The sequence below is a fragment of the Nematolebias whitei genome, chromosome 19 (genome assembly GCF_014905685.2).
Source record: "Nematolebias whitei isolate Nwh7 chromosome 19, NemWhi1, whole genome shotgun sequence".
NCBI classification, from domain to species: domain Eukaryota; kingdom Metazoa; phylum Chordata; class Actinopteri; order Cyprinodontiformes; family Rivulidae; genus Nematolebias; species Nematolebias whitei.
This window is the reverse complement of record NC_056516.1, coordinates 29,071,953-29,091,099: the sequence shown is the minus strand read 5'-3', so window position 1 is coordinate 29,091,099 and position 19,147 is coordinate 29,071,953. Positions and strand designations below refer to the sequence as shown.

Sequence of the window (19,147 nt, the reverse complement as noted above, 5' to 3'; positions counted from 1 at the left end):
TCTTTCTCAAACGCGCCTTCCCTTTCCTCCGGCCACGTCTGTCATTGTCTGTCAGCCTCTCTTTCCCCGGCTTTTCACTCTCCATCTCCTCTCATAAACACATTTGCATAGTTCTTTTTCTTCTCTTAGGTTCCTCTTTTTGATGCTGCTCCTGACCTTACCTCGTTCTCTGCTTTTTTTAATCCAAGTTCTCCGTGCAACATAATCTGCTTCCTTGTCACTTTATTTTTTTTATGCTTTTCCACCTAAATGACTTCCTTCTCAACTGGATTTCTGTTTAAAGGGAAGCAGTGAGGAAAAGATGTGGGACAATGTGAGAAACTAGAAGGAAGAACATGGATCTTTCTGGTTCTGTCATTTGTGCTACTTTTAATTAAAATAATTGTGTATAAAATGCTTTTGCTGTACTTCTATAACAGTGGCACATTTATTTTTTTTATTAATAAAACTACATTCCTGCAATAAACTGCAAAACTGACTTTAAATCTGTACTTGGACTCATAATCTTATGTCTTTGTGAGCATGTACATAGTTTTATTTTTACTTTTCAAGACATTAAATGTGACAATTAGAGGCAGTTGAAAATAATTGCACAGGTAATAGTCATGGAAATATAGAAGACTCATAAAGTTTTAATAAAATTAACCACACAAGAATAAATAAAGCTTGGAGTAACGTAGAGAAATGTCTTCATGTCTTTTTAAATAAATTATAAGAAGGAATGGTTTTAATTTTTTTCATTTTGTTTAAAAGTATAATAACACTATGAAGCTTGACAACATAAGTCAAGCTTATCAGCTGCTTCATTATGTTTTACAGCTTAAAAAAAGAACTGCACTGAAATAAACTTCATAGTTTTGTTTCTTACACAAACATGCAGCTCACATTAAAGATCTAGTAGCAGTGATACAAAAAAGTATTGCTTTTCCTTGACATGAATTACTTTGCAAATCAAACGAATAAAACTTACTGTAGTGCTTTTGAATCATTGCACAGTTTAATTAGTATTTAAATAATAATAAAAAAGATTTTCCCTCTTCAGAAAACTATAAATCCACCTGTTTTGCAGCGCTTGTTGACATAACTGAACAGCTGTGCACACAAATCTTTCACTTGATCAAATTCACGCATTAATTAAGTCTCTTATTACGAGCCTTGCTCTTTTACAGCTAATTAATTTTTCAGTTAGATCTGTGCACCACAAATCACATTTTGTTTTCATATTTATAATCTAGTATTTGATTAATTTAAGAAGTTTGTTGTAAATTCACTTGTCAAACCCCTACCTCAGCTAATATTTTTGTCATTGGCAAACAATCTTTGTCGAACTTTGCCGTTTTTTCCCCTCACAGTTGTATCTTGAAGGATGTAGGAAACTATCAAAGAAATTATGGGTTCATTCATTTCTCACTTTTACAACCAGATATTGAATAAAATAAAAAAAACTCGGATGAGCAAGAATAAATTACTTTAGACGGTGTCATTATTTAAAACGACATAAAGTAAAAGCAGAGTGAGGAAAAGTCTTTGCCTCCATAAAGAGTGCAGCTGAATCAGCAACAATTCATCATAAACCACAAGACTGCAGGAACTGTTTGACAGGTAAGACATCTATTCCTGAAAAGGCATTTCAGATTATCAGCAAAAAACCTGATAACTGCAGTCAAGCATGGTGGGGGAGGGATAGTGATTTGGGCCTGCTTTGCACCCACAGAATGTGCAACTTGCAATCACTGAGCACAATACTGTATAGGAAAAAATACCATGGAACTAGCATGGATGAAGCTTAGCCTCACAACAAAGCTATCTCAACATGGCAAGACTTTATGACATATTTTTGTGAGATTGTTTACTTATGTAGGTAAAACTAGATGTTTAACAACCTGTTAAAATATAACATAATGCAGGAAATGGCATCTACCCCCCCCCCCCACACACACACACACACACACATACATACACACATTACAAATGCTTACACCAATGGCCAACACGTTGCTAAAGAAGTACACAAATGTTACCATATGGTGTTCAAAGTGTGATCAACTCAACTCAGTCTTGATTTGCATTAACAAGATGACATAGTAGCATTTATAGTTCTATGAGCATTTGGATTTTTATACATAAAATACACTTGTTAGTTAGAATTTTAAGTATATTTACGTATATTATGTTAATTCTGTATTTTGCCAGATTATGGTGATTCTGGGATCATGATGATGGGGCCCTTGAAGATTGTTGCCCAGGGTACTGCGAAGTGTTAATCTGGCCCTGCCCAGGAAGAATAGACTTTGCTGTGTGGCTTAACAGGAATCCTTAAATCAAATCAGTAAAATAATCAAGGTGTTGCAATTAAAGCAAAAAACTTCAACTAAGCGGAAATACTGTGATGAGACCTAAAATGAGTTGTGCATGAAGATGCTTGAACAGTGTTTTTTAATATTCTAAGACCGATCTATATAATTTCCATCACTGCGTGTACTATCTTAATTGTTCTTTAAAAGAAAACGTTACTGAGTTCAATGTCGATAAAAATATGAATAAAAATTAATAGAAACGAGTCAGCGCAATAAAAACGAATGAACGCAGTGAAGGTGGACAGCGGAACTATTTTGCAACGTGGTTGTTTCCTTCACGGACAACCGGAAGTAGTCGCAAATTTGAACAGCCATCACTGCAACAATAAACGCGCACTTTCACTTCACGGTAAGTGTGAAATAAAAAATATTGAAAAAATAATAATAAAAATTAACAAAAATCTTGCAGGTGATTGCTTTAATGTGAAACTAGCGTTCCGTTAGTTCCGGTGTTGCGTCACCTTCCCGCCGCTGTTGATAAAACAACGTGATCTAAAAATCACTTAATATTCGGGCCCTAACTCCTAAATATAAGAAATTCGCGCTTTCAGTTCAGTTTAACAGTGCATTTTACAATATAAACCATACAATATAAGTAATTTGTTTATTAAGTACTCGCGGATCCTGAGAAGCTCAGTATTCGTGCAGTGACGAGGGGCGTTGCTGAACAGAAAGCCACTGTGTCGGTGCGTGACAGCACAAAGTAACAAGCCACCAAGAACTTCCAGAGGTACTTCGTAAATACTCACGTATGTACTCTGTAAGTACCCCGTAAGCGGCCTCTATGTGCCCTGGAAGGTTTCCTCTTGGTACTCGGTAGTAATGCATACTATGCCTGCAAGTTACCAGGGTTATTCCCCCTTAAGTACCTTGTAAGTATTCTGCCATTACCCTGTATGTCCCCTTTCAGATACCTTGTAAGTACATGTACGTACCCCGAAAGTACCCTGAAAGTACAGCCTGCATGTATTTTTTCCCATTTACCTTTTATTTATACAGGTAGTATTGAGCCACGAGAACTCATTTTCAAGAGAGACCTGTTTTAGGGAGCAGATGGGGGTTAAGGGCCTTGCTCATGGGTCCAGGGTGGGGCAAATGAGGGTGGGGGCAGGTGTGGGTGCTTCACCTACCCCACCCACATTTCTGATGTTGTCAGTACTGGGGCGTGAACCGGATATTCCAATCACAGGCCCATCTTCTCTAGCCTCTGCCACCACTCCCCCTATCCCCCTCAGTACCCTGTTGTTACCACATAAGTTGCTTGTATATACCCTGGTAAGTATCTTGTAAATACTCTGTCATTACCTTGTAAGTACCTTGTGTGTAACCCCACAAGTACCCTGTATAAACCTCCAGAGTACTTTATATTTACCATGTAAGGACCTTTTAATTACCATTTTTTAATTACCATTTTATCTTCACTTGTTAAAAAAAAAAAAAAAACAGAATACATTTGTAGGCATCTTTTATGATTGTCTATTGTTGTCTACTGTTGTCATCACTCTGTTAAAATTCATGTCGCAAAAAACCCGCAGCTATATAAGTGTCAGAATTTGTGTTGGGGGCAGCATAAACCTCACACTTTGGAAAACAAAGTACTGATAAGTAAATTAATAACAGTTCAAACTGTAAAACTTTCAATTTGACATCAAAATGGTGTTGGTTTAAAGTGGAAACTGCAACAATACAGACGCGACGTGGTACATAAAGAAACTGATTTATGATCTTTATCAGAAGAAAGGACAATTTAGACAACATTATGAACACTGATTGACACTTTAGCCATATGTTTTAGAAAATGTTTTCAATAAAAAAGTTCATCATCAACATTGTCAGGTGCATTTAACCACATACTTTAAAATAAAAGTCACTTAAATTATGGATTAAATTGAAAATGACTGAACATCGCCCTCTACAGGCCAAGTGCACTTAAAAAACGAATTAGGACTGTACACAAACAATGTTCACATCATGTATAATAAATGTCAAATTTATTATTTGGGTATGACAAAACATTTAAAATTGCTCACATGTATACACTAAATATTTGATACAAGCAGCACTTAGTTACAAAATAAATATTGGTTTTAAAAAAATGTAAATACTAATAATCGAACCATTTTGTTTAGTCCCCAGCTAACGGAGGAGTCCAAGCTGAAAGCGGCAGAATGGCGGAGAAGAAAATCCCGTTGGTCGAGCTCAAACAAGAAGCTGATGTGAGCAACAACGAGGGAACGAGTGTCGACGTGTCCGTAAACACTCCGGTTAAAAGGAAACGAGGAAGGCCAAAAAGCTCTAAGAAGTCCAATGTTTGTGTTACAGCCATTCACCCGACTGCGCTGGTTTCGGCTAAGTCCAACGGCGAGTCTACGCCGCCTCCCAGAGGAAGAGGACGCCCAAGACTCTCTGACACCAAACGAACAGAGCAGCAAGAAGGAGGACGACAAAAGGCGTCTGCTACGGTTCAGAAGGCTGCCGCTGACAACTTCCTGAACGGCTGTTCAGTTAAGCGTAAAAGAGGACGGCCGAAAGGAACGATAAAGCGCAAGTTGGAAAGTTTAAAGAGTGGCAAGGAAGAAGAAGGCAGCTCTGTAACGCCTCGGAAAAGAGGCCGACCAAAAAAGTCCCTCGGTAAGGAGCCAAAGCTGGAAAAAGCTGTGAACAGCGAGAGGGATGGAAGACTCCATGAAAGACGAAATTTAGTGAAAAGAGAAAGAGGACGGCCAAGGAAGGTACAGGTGAAATGTACAGAGGAGGCATCGAGTGACGTTTCAGTAGGACGGCCTCAAAAAGAACCTGATGTCCCTGTAACAGGGAAGCAGCGTGGTCGACCACGACTGCAACCGGCCAAAAGGGGAAGACCAAGGAAATACCCTCTGCCGTCACCCGATGAGCCAAAGAAGCCAAAAGTGTGGAAGCCGCTGGGAAGGCCGAGGAAATATCCTCGTGCTGAAACTCCGGAGAAGGCTGCACCGGCCCCTCGAAGAAGCCGCGGTCGGCCCTGCAAGTCCGAGTCAAAGAAAGGCGCTCACTTGCGCAGGAAGGCCCCGTCTGCTTTATCCACGCCACGCGCCGGTCCGCCTCAGAGGAAAAGGGGCCGTCCAGCGGCTACTGCAAAAGGTGAAAGCGATGTCCCGCGGAAAAGGGGCCGCCCCAAAGGCTCGGTGAACAAAAACAAAGCAAGAAGTGAAACGCATCTTAACAGCGTGCGCCCAAATCACTCGAAGGCAGAGAGCGAGTTGCCTGCTGCCGGGGTGGAGAGGGAAGCCGAGGCGCAGCTCGATACGGAGATGAGTCCCGTCTGACCTGGAAGGAAGTCCTCGTTCAGGACGTGAAACTAGTGAGCAGGCTTGACAGATGATCCAGTCTGACCAAAACAGTTAATGAAGTTTTTATCTGTTGAAGCATAGCATACATCGTCACCAATGAAACCACGTTTTTATCATTTTATTAGTTTGCTAGACTAGACATGTAGCATATCGCTTCTTTTTTATTCCGACTAACCTGCTCAGTTTGTTTTTATTGTGAATGTTTTACCTCTGACCCTCTCACCAGAGTGAGCAGGATAATATTTTACTAGATCTGAGGCGGTATTCCATAAACAAGCTCCAACAGACTCATAGAGTTTATTCTTCAACTCGGAGTTAACTTTCCCTGATAGGATAAACGGAATTTTTCGGTTCTAGAAAGACCGGTTACGTTGAGATTAAATAACAGCGAGCATCTTGACCTTGAACTATCATTAATAGAACTTATTCTGACTCAGTTTATTCTAGGGATGCGCGATACTGGATTTTTTGGCCAATATGGTAAAACTTTTTGGCCAATACCCGATTTTATTATTATTTTCCTAGATCTGCTTACAGAGACTACATAGCTTTCTCTGCGGTGGAATTAAAATACTACATTATTCCGAACAGCGCCTTTTATATCTTTGAGTTATTTTGATGGAATGGCCGATGTCTGATATTTAACTTTATCGCTAATATCGGCCGATACCATGCCGATAATATCGTGCATCCCTAGTTTATTCTTTAAATAATACAATATTTTACAATCTTAGGTGCTACATTTTACTTCCCTGCCTGCCTCTGGACAGATGTTTTATATCTATGATTTTTTTAAAATTATATAATAACCACTAATGGAATTATTCAGTTATCGCTGTCAGAGTTCTACAGGCACCATCTCATTAGGACCATTAAAACCAGAAAGAAATTCCATCACTTCTCTTTCTGAAACCAAAACATTAGAAGAGTTTCACTCAGTTCTGGGTCAAGTAGCTCACGTTTTCATTCACCCTGCTTTCTGGAGTAACTCCAGCACGTGGAAGCAGCGCCTGATTGTTTTCAGATTTCTGACGTAGCGCTGCGAGTTCAGTAAAATGTTTAGTAGGAAGAGTGAAGAAAGTAAACAGAAAACCCTAAACCTTTAAGAGATGAGTCTTTAATGACTCTTCACTTTTTATTTTCTGTCCAGATTATCTTTAAAGGTCAGTGTTCCCATCACCGTTTAATGAGTTTATATGAAAAGTTTTTTAAATTTTCATCCCAAGCTCCCTTCAAGTGACTTTTATTTCCTTTTTTTTTAATTTTCTTTCTTCAGATTGTGCCAAATTTGCACTAGCTTGTGCTGAATGTGTTTGTTTTGCTCTAAAGTGCTCAAAGGTTTAAGGCGCGGTTATTCAGATTTGAGAAATTAGACTCGGCTATAATCGACCCAACGTTTATGTTTTTATGTTAATTCAAATGTGAACATTTTAGAGGATACATACTCTAAATGGTGCCCGAGCCTTTCTTTCTGAATCAAACGTTTGCCTTTTATTTAATTTTATGTGTAGTTTAAAAATCCCATCTAAACATAATTTTCACTTATTTGCCCTATTGTCAAAGCTTTGAATGTGTTATTGATCATTTGGACTGTTCGTTAAACACATTCCTGAACGGGACTCAACTTTCCAAATCGATTTCCCTGTAGTTTCCTCCATCGTGCGCTCGTTTGTTGTAATTTCAAGAATTCTTTTAGTGCAGCTGTAATGTTTTATCATTTACGTGGACTCATTTCTATTAAGCACCTTGTACAGTGTGATGACTTGTGTACCATTACTAACAATTTTTGTAATTAAAAGCAAGGATTAAAGTTTCCAAATTAATGTCATTTGACCTGGCTTTGTGAAGTCAAATCATTTTAAATAGGCATATGCGTTTTTGTGCGTTTTGAACAAGAGGGCAAAAGTTAGTGAGTGCAGCTGAATTGAAATAAAGTGTTGCCATTTTAATAACTTTTTTCTGTGTGAAGTTTTATTTCCTGCTCCTGGTTGTTCTTTATTCTAATAATCATCCCCGATCAGTTTTGACAGTTCATGCGACCAGCAGGAACGTCACTATTTACTTTGTCGTTAGCTCCACCCTCACCTGTCCTGTTTGTGACATCACTGATGCACCTGACTCTGTCCTGGATCGAAGGTTGTGTGTTTTTACTGATGGCTCACTCCAACCACTTTTAACTGAAACGATCTAAAGCTAAAGTTTGAGTACCTACGGTAGCCTATACTGAACATATTTCATGAGCCAATGCGTTTTATTTCTTTTGTGTAATTACAAGAGAATTTCTGTTAGTAATATATTACACTCGGAGGAGCGAATAAATACACATTATACACGCTCAAACTTTAAACATGCCGCTGTGGCAATATGGCGGCAGAGGACGGTTGACTGGACTACAACAACGTCATCACGTGAGTTTTGACGTCGGGACGTAAAGCGGAGTGAGACCTCTTCGCTGTTAGCATGTCAAAGACTGGTTCATGAGAACTTTCACCTGACAGGTAGTTGAAAACGTCACTTCGGAGGCAAACGACTAAACTAGCTGCCCAAACACACAATTCTACGATGTTTCCGGTGATGTGGCGCAAGTTAAACCTGGTATGTTAACCGTTTAGGCTCAAAAGTGCTTTTTCACCTCAGTCTTAGTTTTAATTTGAAAGTCGGAGTTGTTGAACAAGTTTAGCTTCGCGACCCAAACTGGTACATTCCGTCTGAGAAAGGCCTCAGCAGTTCCTCTTGAAACTAAACAAAAGAAAGAAAAAAAGCTTTTAAACCGAGTTCCTCACAACAAATTGGTCAGATAAAGATATTAAATATAAAATCTTTACATTTTGGACTCTGTATGGCTCAGTAAAGTGTGAAAAATAAACTAAAAATAGTTTATATTCAGAACCTTTTATGAATAATGTATAGTAAATGTCATTTTAAACTGCTTTTCTACCAAATAAGTCTTTTTTTTTTAACTAGAGCTTGTAATGAACTTTTAATTTGTATTTTGACACCACTTGAGTGTCATAGTTAATTGATATTGAAGTTAATTATTAATTTTCACTGTACAATAAAGTATTTTTCGTTTGAGTATATGATTTAAAGCACTTTAAAGTACTGAAATAAGCAATCCTCATGAATAATTTCAGTATATTCACAAAGTTTGTTATACAATCCCTGTATTTTTTCATCTTTAAAGACTTACTTGTTATTAGTTATAGACATTTATATGAATAACATTTCCCTGTTGCTCCAATTAAAATGTTAAAAAATCAAATATAATTTCTGTAGGTCAAACACACCCATGGTAAACTGTGAACTTTGATGTGTGTGTTGTTGTTTTTTTAGGTAATATGTTTCTCCTCTTTACAGGAAGATTAAATTTTGTCTCCAAACATGGTTTTGGACAGCAAGTTTCTCACAGTGAAGTTCTGAGTGGTGCACGCAGGCTTCGACTGAAAATAAAGACCTTCAAGTATGTCTGACCAAGGCGCCGTAGTCTTACCTTTAAATGAGGAGGTGGCGCTTTTACCTGCCGGTCAAACTGCACAGCCACAAACGGTAGAAATGATGAAGCCACATGGCAGCAGCAGTGAAGAGGAGGGAAGCGAGAGTGCAGATGAGGAGGAGGAAGAGGAGGAAGTGAGGTCTGCTCACCTGGAGCCAAGCACGTTACCTTGGCCGGGAGACAAAGACAAGAAGCTCCTGTTGGAGGACGAGGATGCTTCAGGGTCCGAGGAGAGGGACACGGGGATCAGCAGGGGGAGCCAGGACCTGTCGGAGGAGCGGAGTCAGGCAGAGGGAGACGCGAGGAGCAAATCCAAATGGAGGGAGAGCATGCCTGAAGTTGAGAGGTGGAGAGATGATGTACAGAGGAAGGATAAAGGAGATGGCTCACTCGCAGATGACGAGGAGGAGGAGGATAAGGAGTGGATCTCGGAGAAACATTCTCTGGGTTTCACTCCACATGTGGAGATTTTGTGTCCAACTAGCAAGGAGCCTGTTGATGGGAGCCGGTACTTAAGGGAGGAGATGCAGAGGGAGGTGCTGATGGAGCACAACTCTGCACAGTTTCACCCCGAGTGGGACGAACAGGACGACAAGTACTGTGAGTTTCCGCCACAAAGTGGACCCATACTTATAAAGATTAGGACGAGTTTGTCACATTCATTCTAGCAGAGAGCTGGTTTAGAAATGATATTTTAAAGAAAGATGTCTGCATTTTTACACAGTCTATAAGTTTGCAAACATCTTATTTTGATTTTTATCGTTACGGATGGTAAATATTAACATGAAGTCCACTACAATAAAGTATTAAATAGAAATATATCAAATAAAATGTATTTAAAAATATATATTTAGGCAAAAGTTGATACTACAAAAGATCATTTTTATTAATATTTACATTTTTAGACATAAAACAGCCAAAAAAATATCAGTCAAATGTGTTTGAAGCTCACAGAAACCAACAAAATAGAATTCTTGTCGTGTTTCAACACGTCAAGAGTTTAATTTGTTTAAAGACATAAAGTGCATCCATTTAACAGCAAAACCTTTTCAACCCTGTTCACAAGTGGCTTGAAATTAGTGGAACAATTACTCATTTTAAAATCAAAACCGCTCTTTTTGTTGCATTTTCTAAACCATTCAAAAGTGTTTGAATTATTTACCACCAGGAGACCGCCATAAATATTTTGTAATTGGCTAATTGTTGCCATTCAATCAGATTGCTGTAATTTTGTATAACTAACAGCTGTTTTGTTGAGTAATTTGGATCATAAATGTTTTTTTTATTTCCATAATTTTCCTCTTTACTCTGCTTTAAATTAGAGGCACCAACTGTTTATTTTGAGGAGCTCAGATACTGGAGCAGCTCCAGGGTAATAAACATCTTTGCTACAAGCACAGCAGAGACTTGCACACATTTTGATTTATAAAATTCAGCAACTTACAAAAAAAAAAAAGTGCAAACAGCCCACGTCTAAAATGTTAACATCAGTACCAAGTATCCAAATATCAGATAAAAGTGTCCACCTCAGTTTGCTGCAGATTTCTTAGTTTTGATTTGACTCCAGGTTCATCGTCGTCCTCTTTCCTTTCCTTTTTTAATAAAAATTGTTCTGAAAGTTACATTTCTACACTTTCCTGAAGCTCGGTGGATGTTTGCTCTTCCTCAGACCTGTGTGCTGACGAGAACTTTTGCTGTGAGAAGTTGAGGCTGTTTTTATCGACATTAGCTGCAGGGCTCCTCTTCCCTCTCCTGGTGTGGGGGGGCTACGCCCTGCTTCCGTTTGAGGCGCCGCAGCTGGGGAACCCCTCCCTCAGGGTGCTGTACACGCTGCGCTGCTCCTTCTTTGCCACTGTCCCCATCATGCTCGGTAAGGCCTCGGCGTTCCTCGTGCGTTTGGTTTTCCTCCCGCTGAAGGATGTGTGTGATGAAGGTGCTCTCTCCGTCCTCAGGTGTGCTGGTGCAGGGCGTGGCCCGGCTGCGTTTTAGCGCCCTGAAGCCCCTCTATCAGAGGAAGCTGGTGAACAAGGAAGTGATGGTTCACTGGCACTACGTCAATGAATCGATGCCGCTCTTTCTCTTCTACTTCCTGCAGCTTGCTGTCATGGCAACCTACATCAGCCAGGACCTGGTTAAACTGGTGCCCCTGCTCACCATCATATTCGTTTTTGGCAGGTATGTGGTGAATAATTAAAATTTTTAAGGTTTACAGTTGCAGCGGCAAACTGTTATAGAAGAAATTAACGCTTAAATGCTATATTTGTATAACATTTATAAATGAGTCAGTGCAAACCATAACATTACTGGTACGTTCTGCATAAATGTTATGAACAATAAATGTCTTACCTGTTAAGTCCCCTTTAAAAAAAAAAAAAACCTACAGGACTTGTGTAATTTTGGACGTTCCGTTTCCTGTCTGGGGAGCTTTCTCAGTCCAGAACTGGAGGGTGTGGACTAGTACCAAGCCTTTAAACCAAATGATAAGCTCAGTCATGTAGCCTGACTCAAAATGCTGGAGGATCTGAGAGTCTCAGAAAGATTTTCTCCAAACACAACACCCTGGTGCATTTCAAACAGGACTCGGAGAGAGGCTGGTCCATCCTAAGGACAAAACCCAAACTGAGCGGTGTGGTGTCTGCAGTTCAGTGCAGCGAGAAGCTAAACCACAGACTCGTGGATCAACACCGGAGAGCAGCTCTTCAGGACAACTCGGCGGTCCACCTATACCTCAACAATAAGACACTCTGCTGAGAACCAAGCTGTTCATGTTTTAGACTGAGGAGACGGATGGTAAAGAAAACCATTTCTGTCAAACGAGAAAAACCAGCTTTAAACAGCAGAGGTCTCAGATTTCAACTGTTAAAAACCTACAGTGCAGCTGATTCACAGGCAGTTTCACCCTAATTCATGCATGTGACCAAAACATCTTGTGAGCCAGGTAAACAAAAACCCTGACGACTCTGTTCATTGTGAGAGACATGTAGTGCAGGGGTTCCCAACCCTGGTCCTTGAGGAACACCATCCTGCACATTTTAGTTGTTTCTTTGCTCCGACGCACCTGATTTTAATTAATGGGTAATTAACGGGCTTCTGCAGAACTTGAGAACGTAATTAAATCACTGAATCAGGTGTGTTGGAGCAAGGGAACACATGCAGGATGGTGTTCCTCAAGGACCAGTGTTGGGAACCACTGACATTGTAATCTGATCTGCAGTGAATCTAGGTTACATGACTTGTTTTTCAAACTGTTTTTAGAAGCTTTGAGGTCCTCACTTTCCAGTTTTGAACAGAGAAAACTTCTCATCTGGGAGGCGAAACATCTTCAGCTACACCATAGAAGTCCAGTACCTATTCTTCGGACTATAAGGTGCACTTAAAATCCTTAAATTTTCTCAAAAATGGACAGTGAGCCTTATAATCAGGTGCGCCTCATGTATTAATTCTGGTTGTGCTTACTAATCTCGAACTGATTTTATGTGGTTATTGTGAATGAGTTGAATAAAGTTTGACTTATCTGTTTTGTTTAGCTTAATGTGCCTTATAGTCTGTAAAATATGGTAGTTTTTTAATTTTTCCTTTGGCGCGGGGGGAGGGGTGTTGTCGTAACCATGTCCTGGATGACTGAGCATCTATACCAGCATCTTACCTGTTGTAGATGACTCGTTGTAGAACTTCAATTTGGAGAAACACTGGACTTCTGGTTGGATTGACGAGCTAACAGCTAGTTGGAGCGCGGCTGAGATCTCTGAATTATTGCTGTCTTACAAACAGCTTTAGTCTCTAAAGAGCCCGGTGGTGCACTTGAATGTTTATCATTAACTAAAGGACTAACATTCCTTCTCAAAATGCATATCACCCGTTCATGGAAGAGTTTTGAACAGAGATCATTTTATGCTTTTATGACTAAAGTGATTATTTGGTTGTTGAAAGTAGAGTCACAACCATCAGATTTAAAAATGCAAAAAAAAACCCAAATAATTAAAATGTCTATTCACTAAAAAGCTGAAAAAATTGCGCATATTCAAATGACGAAATAATCACTGCTAAAAAAAAAAAAAAACTTTAACTTGGGGCTGCTCTTTGACTCCCGTAAATAAAAATGAACAGAACTTCCTTATTAGCCCAACAAATCAATCTGCTCCTCATACAGGTTTGTTTGTTCCAGGGCGTTCATGTGGCGTTTACTTGCCCTCAGAAAAATGAGTCAGCACTTCAAAATGTCAGCCCACACACTTCCAATTAATAAAACTTCTCTCCAAAGTCTCAACTCTGTGATTTTAGTTGCCAGGGAAAGTTTTTGGTCTTTCACAGACTAACCCTGAAACCTGCAAACATGACCCGGCACGACGAGAACAGTCGAGCCACAAGTGATCCAAACAAGTCTGCCACATGATCCGAATCTCTTCAGTAAAGGTTTAACCCTCTATTTGATGTACCGGTTGTGATCTGTAGTCGTTTAAAGTTGTACCGGTCCACTTTTCTTGTTTCTTACATATACACTGCACAATATGCTCTCCTGGACAAGGACTGGACAGGGAATGTGTGAATAAGCAGCAGATGTAAAAAAAAAAAATAAAATCTTTGGATCTTAATAAAAGCCTGAAAAGATAAAAAAAAATCTTATTGGAAGCAGAATCTGAAGAAATTAGATTGGCTTAAAACATTTGCACAGTACTTTTATCATTATAGTTCTGTGAAACCAGGTCACCTGAGATATCCTGGGTTTGTTTAACCTGCATCAGGAGTTCTGGTCATATCTTAATCCAGCAGATTAAACGGAGTCTCCTCAGATTCTCGTTGATCTTGTTTCCTTCTCTGCAGGCTCATCTACTGGCTCTGCCTCGCTCTGGACAGCACCGTCAGAGGCTTCGGCTTCGGCCTCTCCTTCTTCCCCATACTCGTCATGTTGGGCGTCAACTTCTACTACGTGTGCTCCTCGGTCGGACAGGGCTCCATTTTCGACGCGGGCCCCCCCGCGACAGACCCTCCTCCCCAGCTGCGCTGGTGGTTTTAAAAAGGAAAGTGGAGGCGCAACACGGTGGAGATGGTGAGGAGCTGCCAGACAGCACAACACACTCAGGCATTGTTTGTTCATTTTTGTAGCTTTTTTAAGAACGTAATCCCGAAGGGTTCTGGCCTAATTAAAGATGGTTGCCGCGGTAACGGCTTGCACAGTTCAGCTGTTGGTTTAAGATGTTTATCTGTTTACATCGCTGCAAAACAAACTCGGGTTTTCCATCTAAACTGAAACCAACAATATTGATAATTGCAAACACTAGGATTATTTGGTGTGGATTTTATTTTATTTTTTTCATTTAAATATAATCCATCACTTCCTTACTGTCTTATTTCATCAAAATCTTAAGGATATAATATTAATTATTATATTGATCCTTGTTTACTAAGAAAATGTTGATGTTTTCACATCTTATAGTTTTAAGTTTACAGTGAAATAGCTCATGTACATGTGGAGCTTGAACTGCAGAAATCTGCTTTAAAGAGTTTTTGTCCCACAAATATTGTTTTCATATTTTGCCAATAAACACATAAAAGCGAACAAATAAATTTTGTTTTGATTTGTTTTCGTTTGACGCTGTGTGGAAGTGACGCCGTGAAATCTGGTTTAAAAGAAAACGTTCAGATAAAAGCACAAAATTCAATCAAACCGCTAATATTGATTGTGTTCGTTTGTTTTTTATTTGGGAAAACTGAAATTTTAAAAATGCAAACAAATATATCTCACTGCCTAAAAACCACTTTCATTAATATCGGTTTTACACAATTAAATTTACTTTCTGATTCAACATTACACCTTAAAGATATTTTTAAACTATTTATCAATCTGAAAAACACGTTTGACAGATTAAATATAAAAACTGGACGTTCCTACATTTATTAATACTTTTTTTCTGAATTAAAAAAAATAAAAACGCATAATATTTAAGGGGTTTATTAATCTCAGCTGTTACAAGTAAAAAATTTCAACTCAAGTGACTTGTTAAATCTTAAATTGTTTAATTGATCAAAGTCTTCTTTGTGTTGTTGATGGAGAATCCCTTTATTCTGTAGAGGTAAAGCACGTGATCAATATTTGTGATCAATACACTTCAAATCTGAAGAACGCTGTCAGGCGTGAAGAGCGACTCGAGTAAAGAAGCAAACACCTGAAGGGGGTTGACAAACAAATGTTGCTTCAAAAAGATTTATACAAATTTAACTTTTTCACTTCTCTTAACTCATTTGTTTCTGCCAGTAACTAAAAAAAAAGGAAAATGTGAAATAATCATTCTATAATAAATTGTTCCTACATTAATTGTATTAAATTAAACTGTTTCCTTCAGTTTTAAATTCAGTATTTTATCGTTTCTTTATACCCGGAGTGTTCACCTTTTAACTACTCACCACCTTTAAAAAGCCTTAACCTATTTTTCGGGCTAAGTAACATTTAAAATCCTTGAATTCTCTCAAAAATCGACCGTGAGCCTTATAATTCTGGTCGTGCTTACTGACCTCGAAGTGATTTTATGTGGTGCATGGCACTCAAATCTGTCAAAATGAACTTATTTCACTTAATGCGCTTTATAATCCAAAAAATATGTTTTATAATTCGACGCTGCGGCGGCGTAACGATCGAACAACTTGTTTTTGTCGACTTGAGCAAAAAGTCTCACTTAGCTTGAATCTTTTATGAGTTTATGCTACGTAGCTGAAAGTTCGGAGTCGGGTTATTGGTCAACATTTCTACAAATCAGTGTACCCCTCCAATTACTTACAAACCATTTTAATGTAGACTTGAAATGCTGCAAAAGTAACTTTTACTGAGAGTTCACACGAATTTAGCATAAAAAGGATGGAAGCAGCTGGGAAGGAGAGAAATAATAAAACATTATATTTTATTATTTAGATAGTATTCTATGAGTGTGTTGGTTTTTGTTTTCATTGAGTGCGTCCACATCTTTCAAGAATGGCCTCGACCTGAAAAGGAATTCCTTTAAACTTTACTAAAATAAATATAAAACAATAATAAAGAGAGTCAACCTAAACTCTGCTGTATCTGCAGGTTTCCCTCTAATCTCACCGTCAACATTCTTAACTAGTGCAAGAATTATCCCGAAAACAGGTTTGAATAAACGTTCAGTTAGCTCTGATTGGAAAAAGATACTTCATAAACCAGTTTGTAGACTGGTTGTGTTTTAGAAAACAGCAACTAGAAAAAAACAACTGATGGATTCTAGTAATTAAATGTCATTTTTATATTCCCATCCATTCCTTGTCCGCTTATCTAGAAAAACCAAACTGCACATCTGGACCTCTCATGGGTCAAGGATGATCCCTAATGCCAAGGTCAAAGGTCAAAGGTCATAGATGGACCCCACACATTGAAACCTTATCTATGCTTCTGTTTGACATCCATGAAACAGAAACGTCAAACCCTTCGTGCACCCAGAAGAGATTTATTCCACCAAGTACATGTGAAGTCTACTGAAGAGGTTTGGAAGTTCTTCAGATTTCATGTTCCTACGAGTTCTTTAACGGAACCGTCTGTTGATTTACACCACAGACAAGGCCATTATCAGTGAAACTGACCTTTCACCCCGACACAGTCGTGTATTTACTTAACAGACGTGTGTGAGGGAATTCATGATCAATAGTTTCCAGACGGGCGCAACATTTGTAACTTCTACTGTATTCGTATTACTTTTCAATCAAAGTACCAGTAGTAATTTGAAATTCTTGAACTTATTTTAACATTTCTACTCAAACCTGACTCCTGCCTGGCATAGATCAGATTACTTGTAATTATTTAGTAAATACAAAAATGCTCGGTTCTACGCTCGATGGAAAACGGTTTATTCGGGTGTTTGAAGTCTGATTTAGCCCGAACAGCATTTTTAAATTCATTTTTTCAATCTTTAAATGTTCTCCAACCAACTCTTTGTCGGTGAAAAGATTTAACTACATTCTAAATAAACCAAAAGAAGAAAAAACAATTTTTTAAGGACCACATATCCAGCTTTTAAGATTAGCAAAATATCTATCCCATGAAAAATGGACTGCATAAGAAGCAGAACTCTATAGATATTTTTTATATCCCTGCTAAAGTTTAAATAAAGATTTAAAGCAGGGCCTTGTATTTGGACCTCTTGGACTTTTCCACATTTTGTTATGTTACGGCCACAATACGGTGATTTTATGTGACGGATCGACACAAAGAAAGGAATAATTATTAGGTTTTCAAACATTTTTACAAATTAAAACCTAAAAGTGAGGAGTGCGTTGGTTTTCAGCTCAAACACCTCCACCTAAAACAACCAGCCGTCAACGCCTCAAAAGTTTGTTACAGAACACCACTGACCAAACAGCATCATGAAGCTCAAGGAACACGCCAAACTGCTGGGGAATAAAGTGGCTGAAACGTTTAAAGCAGGATTAGGTTATAAAAACAAAATCCCAAGCTATGAACATCTCATGGAGCTCCGTTCAATCAATCATCTGAAAAAAGCCTCTGGAACAACTTCAAACTTACCAAGACATGACCGTGCACATAAACCGACAGGAGAACGTTAATCTGAGAGGCAGCCAAGAAGCCCAGGATAACTCTGGAGGAGCTGCTGAGATCCACAGGACAGGTGGGACAATCTGTCCACAGAACAACCATTAGTCCACAGATCTGGACTTTAAGGAGGAGCGACAGGAAGTCTCTGTTGAAAGAAAGCCATAAAATGATTACCGTGTTTTTCGCTGTATAAGTCAGGTTTTTTGCATTAATTAGCATGCCTGCGACTTATACAGCGAAGCGACGTATTTATATATATTTTTCCCATTTTTATAACCCAATTTCTGTCTGAGATCTGATTATTTCATTCATTCTGACATGGAAAATATTGAACACTACCATTTTCAGCCACTAGAGGGCCCTCGACTAATATGGCAAGCCAAGTGTCTCATTAATAGGTAAAAGTGACTATTAATGAGACACTTGGCTTGCCAAACAAAGCCACCTTCGTCTCGCTCCAGAACTCCTGCAGCAAACGTCAAATCGTCTGCATTTCTCCGCGCCGCCCAGGTGAAATGCAGCGGATTTGACCATTAAAGTGCATTTATTTAGAAAAAGTTAAACTGAGACACGCCTTTGCTATAATTTCAAGCAAACAATTATTTTTAAGTGTTAATCTTGTTAAATTCTTGTTGGGGTCCTCCCGTGCACGCTCCTGCGGCCGCAATTTGGCAGCCAATCAATTTTTGGCACAACACCGGCCCACATTTCTGGGTTGTCAGCGGTGACACATAATAGATGCAACTTATACGACGAAGCAACATATTTGTTTTTTTCCACTTTATTAGACATATTTGGACTGATGTGACTTATACAGCGGTGCGACGTGTACAGCGGCAATTACAATACTGCACACCACCCTGAACGTATCACTGCAACACAGAGGTGGCAGCATCATGTTGAGGGGATGCTTTTCTGCAGGGACAGGAAGATGGTCAGTTGAGATGAAATGAGCTAAAAACAGAATAATCCTGGAAAAATACAAACCTCTTGATGCTACAAAAGGCGGAGGTTCCGCTTCCAGCAAGACGACCCGAAACATCCAGCCAGAGCTACAGTCCAACAGTTTACATCAAAGCAGGCTCATGTTAGAACGGCCCAAAGTCCAGATGTTGAGCAAACTGAGAATCAGTGACGACATGAAAATACCTGTTCAGACCCTCTCTGTCCAATATGAGAGATGGAGCTTCTTTGCAAAGAAAAGTGAGCATAACTTTTAGTTTCTGGATGTGCGGCACAATGTCTTAGTGGTTTGCACTGTTGCCTCACAGCAAGAAGGTCCTAAGTTCAATCCCCAGTTTGGACCTAGGGTCTTTCTGTGTGGAGTTTGCATGTTCTCATGGGTTTCCTCCCACAGTCCAGTACATGCATGTTAGGCTGCCTCCTTTGCAAAAATAATAAAAGTCTGATC

General features: G+C 39.1%; 2 protein-coding genes across 2 annotated transcripts; both read left to right on the top strand.

Annotated features, from left to right (window-relative positions):
* The first annotated feature begins 2,654 nt into the window (after window positions 1–2,654).
* Window positions 2,655–5,662, top strand: si:ch211-288g17.3 (serine/arginine repetitive matrix protein 1). The gene is made up of 2 exons (XM_037692988.1): window positions 2,655–2,706; window positions 4,487–5,662. The coding sequence occupies exon 2, from the start codon at window positions 4,526–4,528 to the stop codon at window positions 5,660–5,662; it is 1,137 nt and encodes a 378-aa protein (XP_037548916.1). The 5' UTR covers window positions 2,655–2,706; window positions 4,487–4,525.
* A 2,502-nt stretch (window positions 5,663–8,164) lies between these two features.
* On the top strand, window positions 8,165–14,447 carry LOC119425305 (transmembrane protein 79). The gene is made up of 5 exons (XM_037692826.1): window positions 8,165–8,281; window positions 9,044–9,779; window positions 10,849–11,049; window positions 11,132–11,354; window positions 14,001–14,447. The coding sequence occupies exons 2-5, from the start codon at window positions 9,149–9,151 to the stop codon at window positions 14,191–14,193; spliced, it is 1,248 nt and encodes a 415-aa protein (XP_037548754.1). The 5' UTR covers window positions 8,165–8,281; window positions 9,044–9,148; the 3' UTR covers window positions 14,194–14,447.
* The last annotated feature ends 4,700 nt before the right edge of the window (window positions 14,448–19,147 follow it).

Coding starts and splice junctions, on each gene's coding strand:
- LOC119425305 (XM_037692826.1), top strand. CDS start 9,149: ATGTCTGACCAAGGCGCCGTAGTCTTACCTTTAAATGAGGAGGTGGCG. Junction 9,780..10,848: donor CGAACAGGACGACAAGTACT/GTGAGTTTCCGC, acceptor GCTCTTCCTCAG/ACCTGTGTGCTGACGAGAAC. Junction 11,050..11,131: donor CACTGTCCCCATCATGCTCG/GTAAGGCCTCGG, acceptor CTCCGTCCTCAG/GTGTGCTGGTGCAGGGCGTG.
- si:ch211-288g17.3 (XM_037692988.1), top strand. CDS start 4,526: ATGGCGGAGAAGAAAATCCCGTTGGTCGAGCTCAAACAAGAAGCTGAT.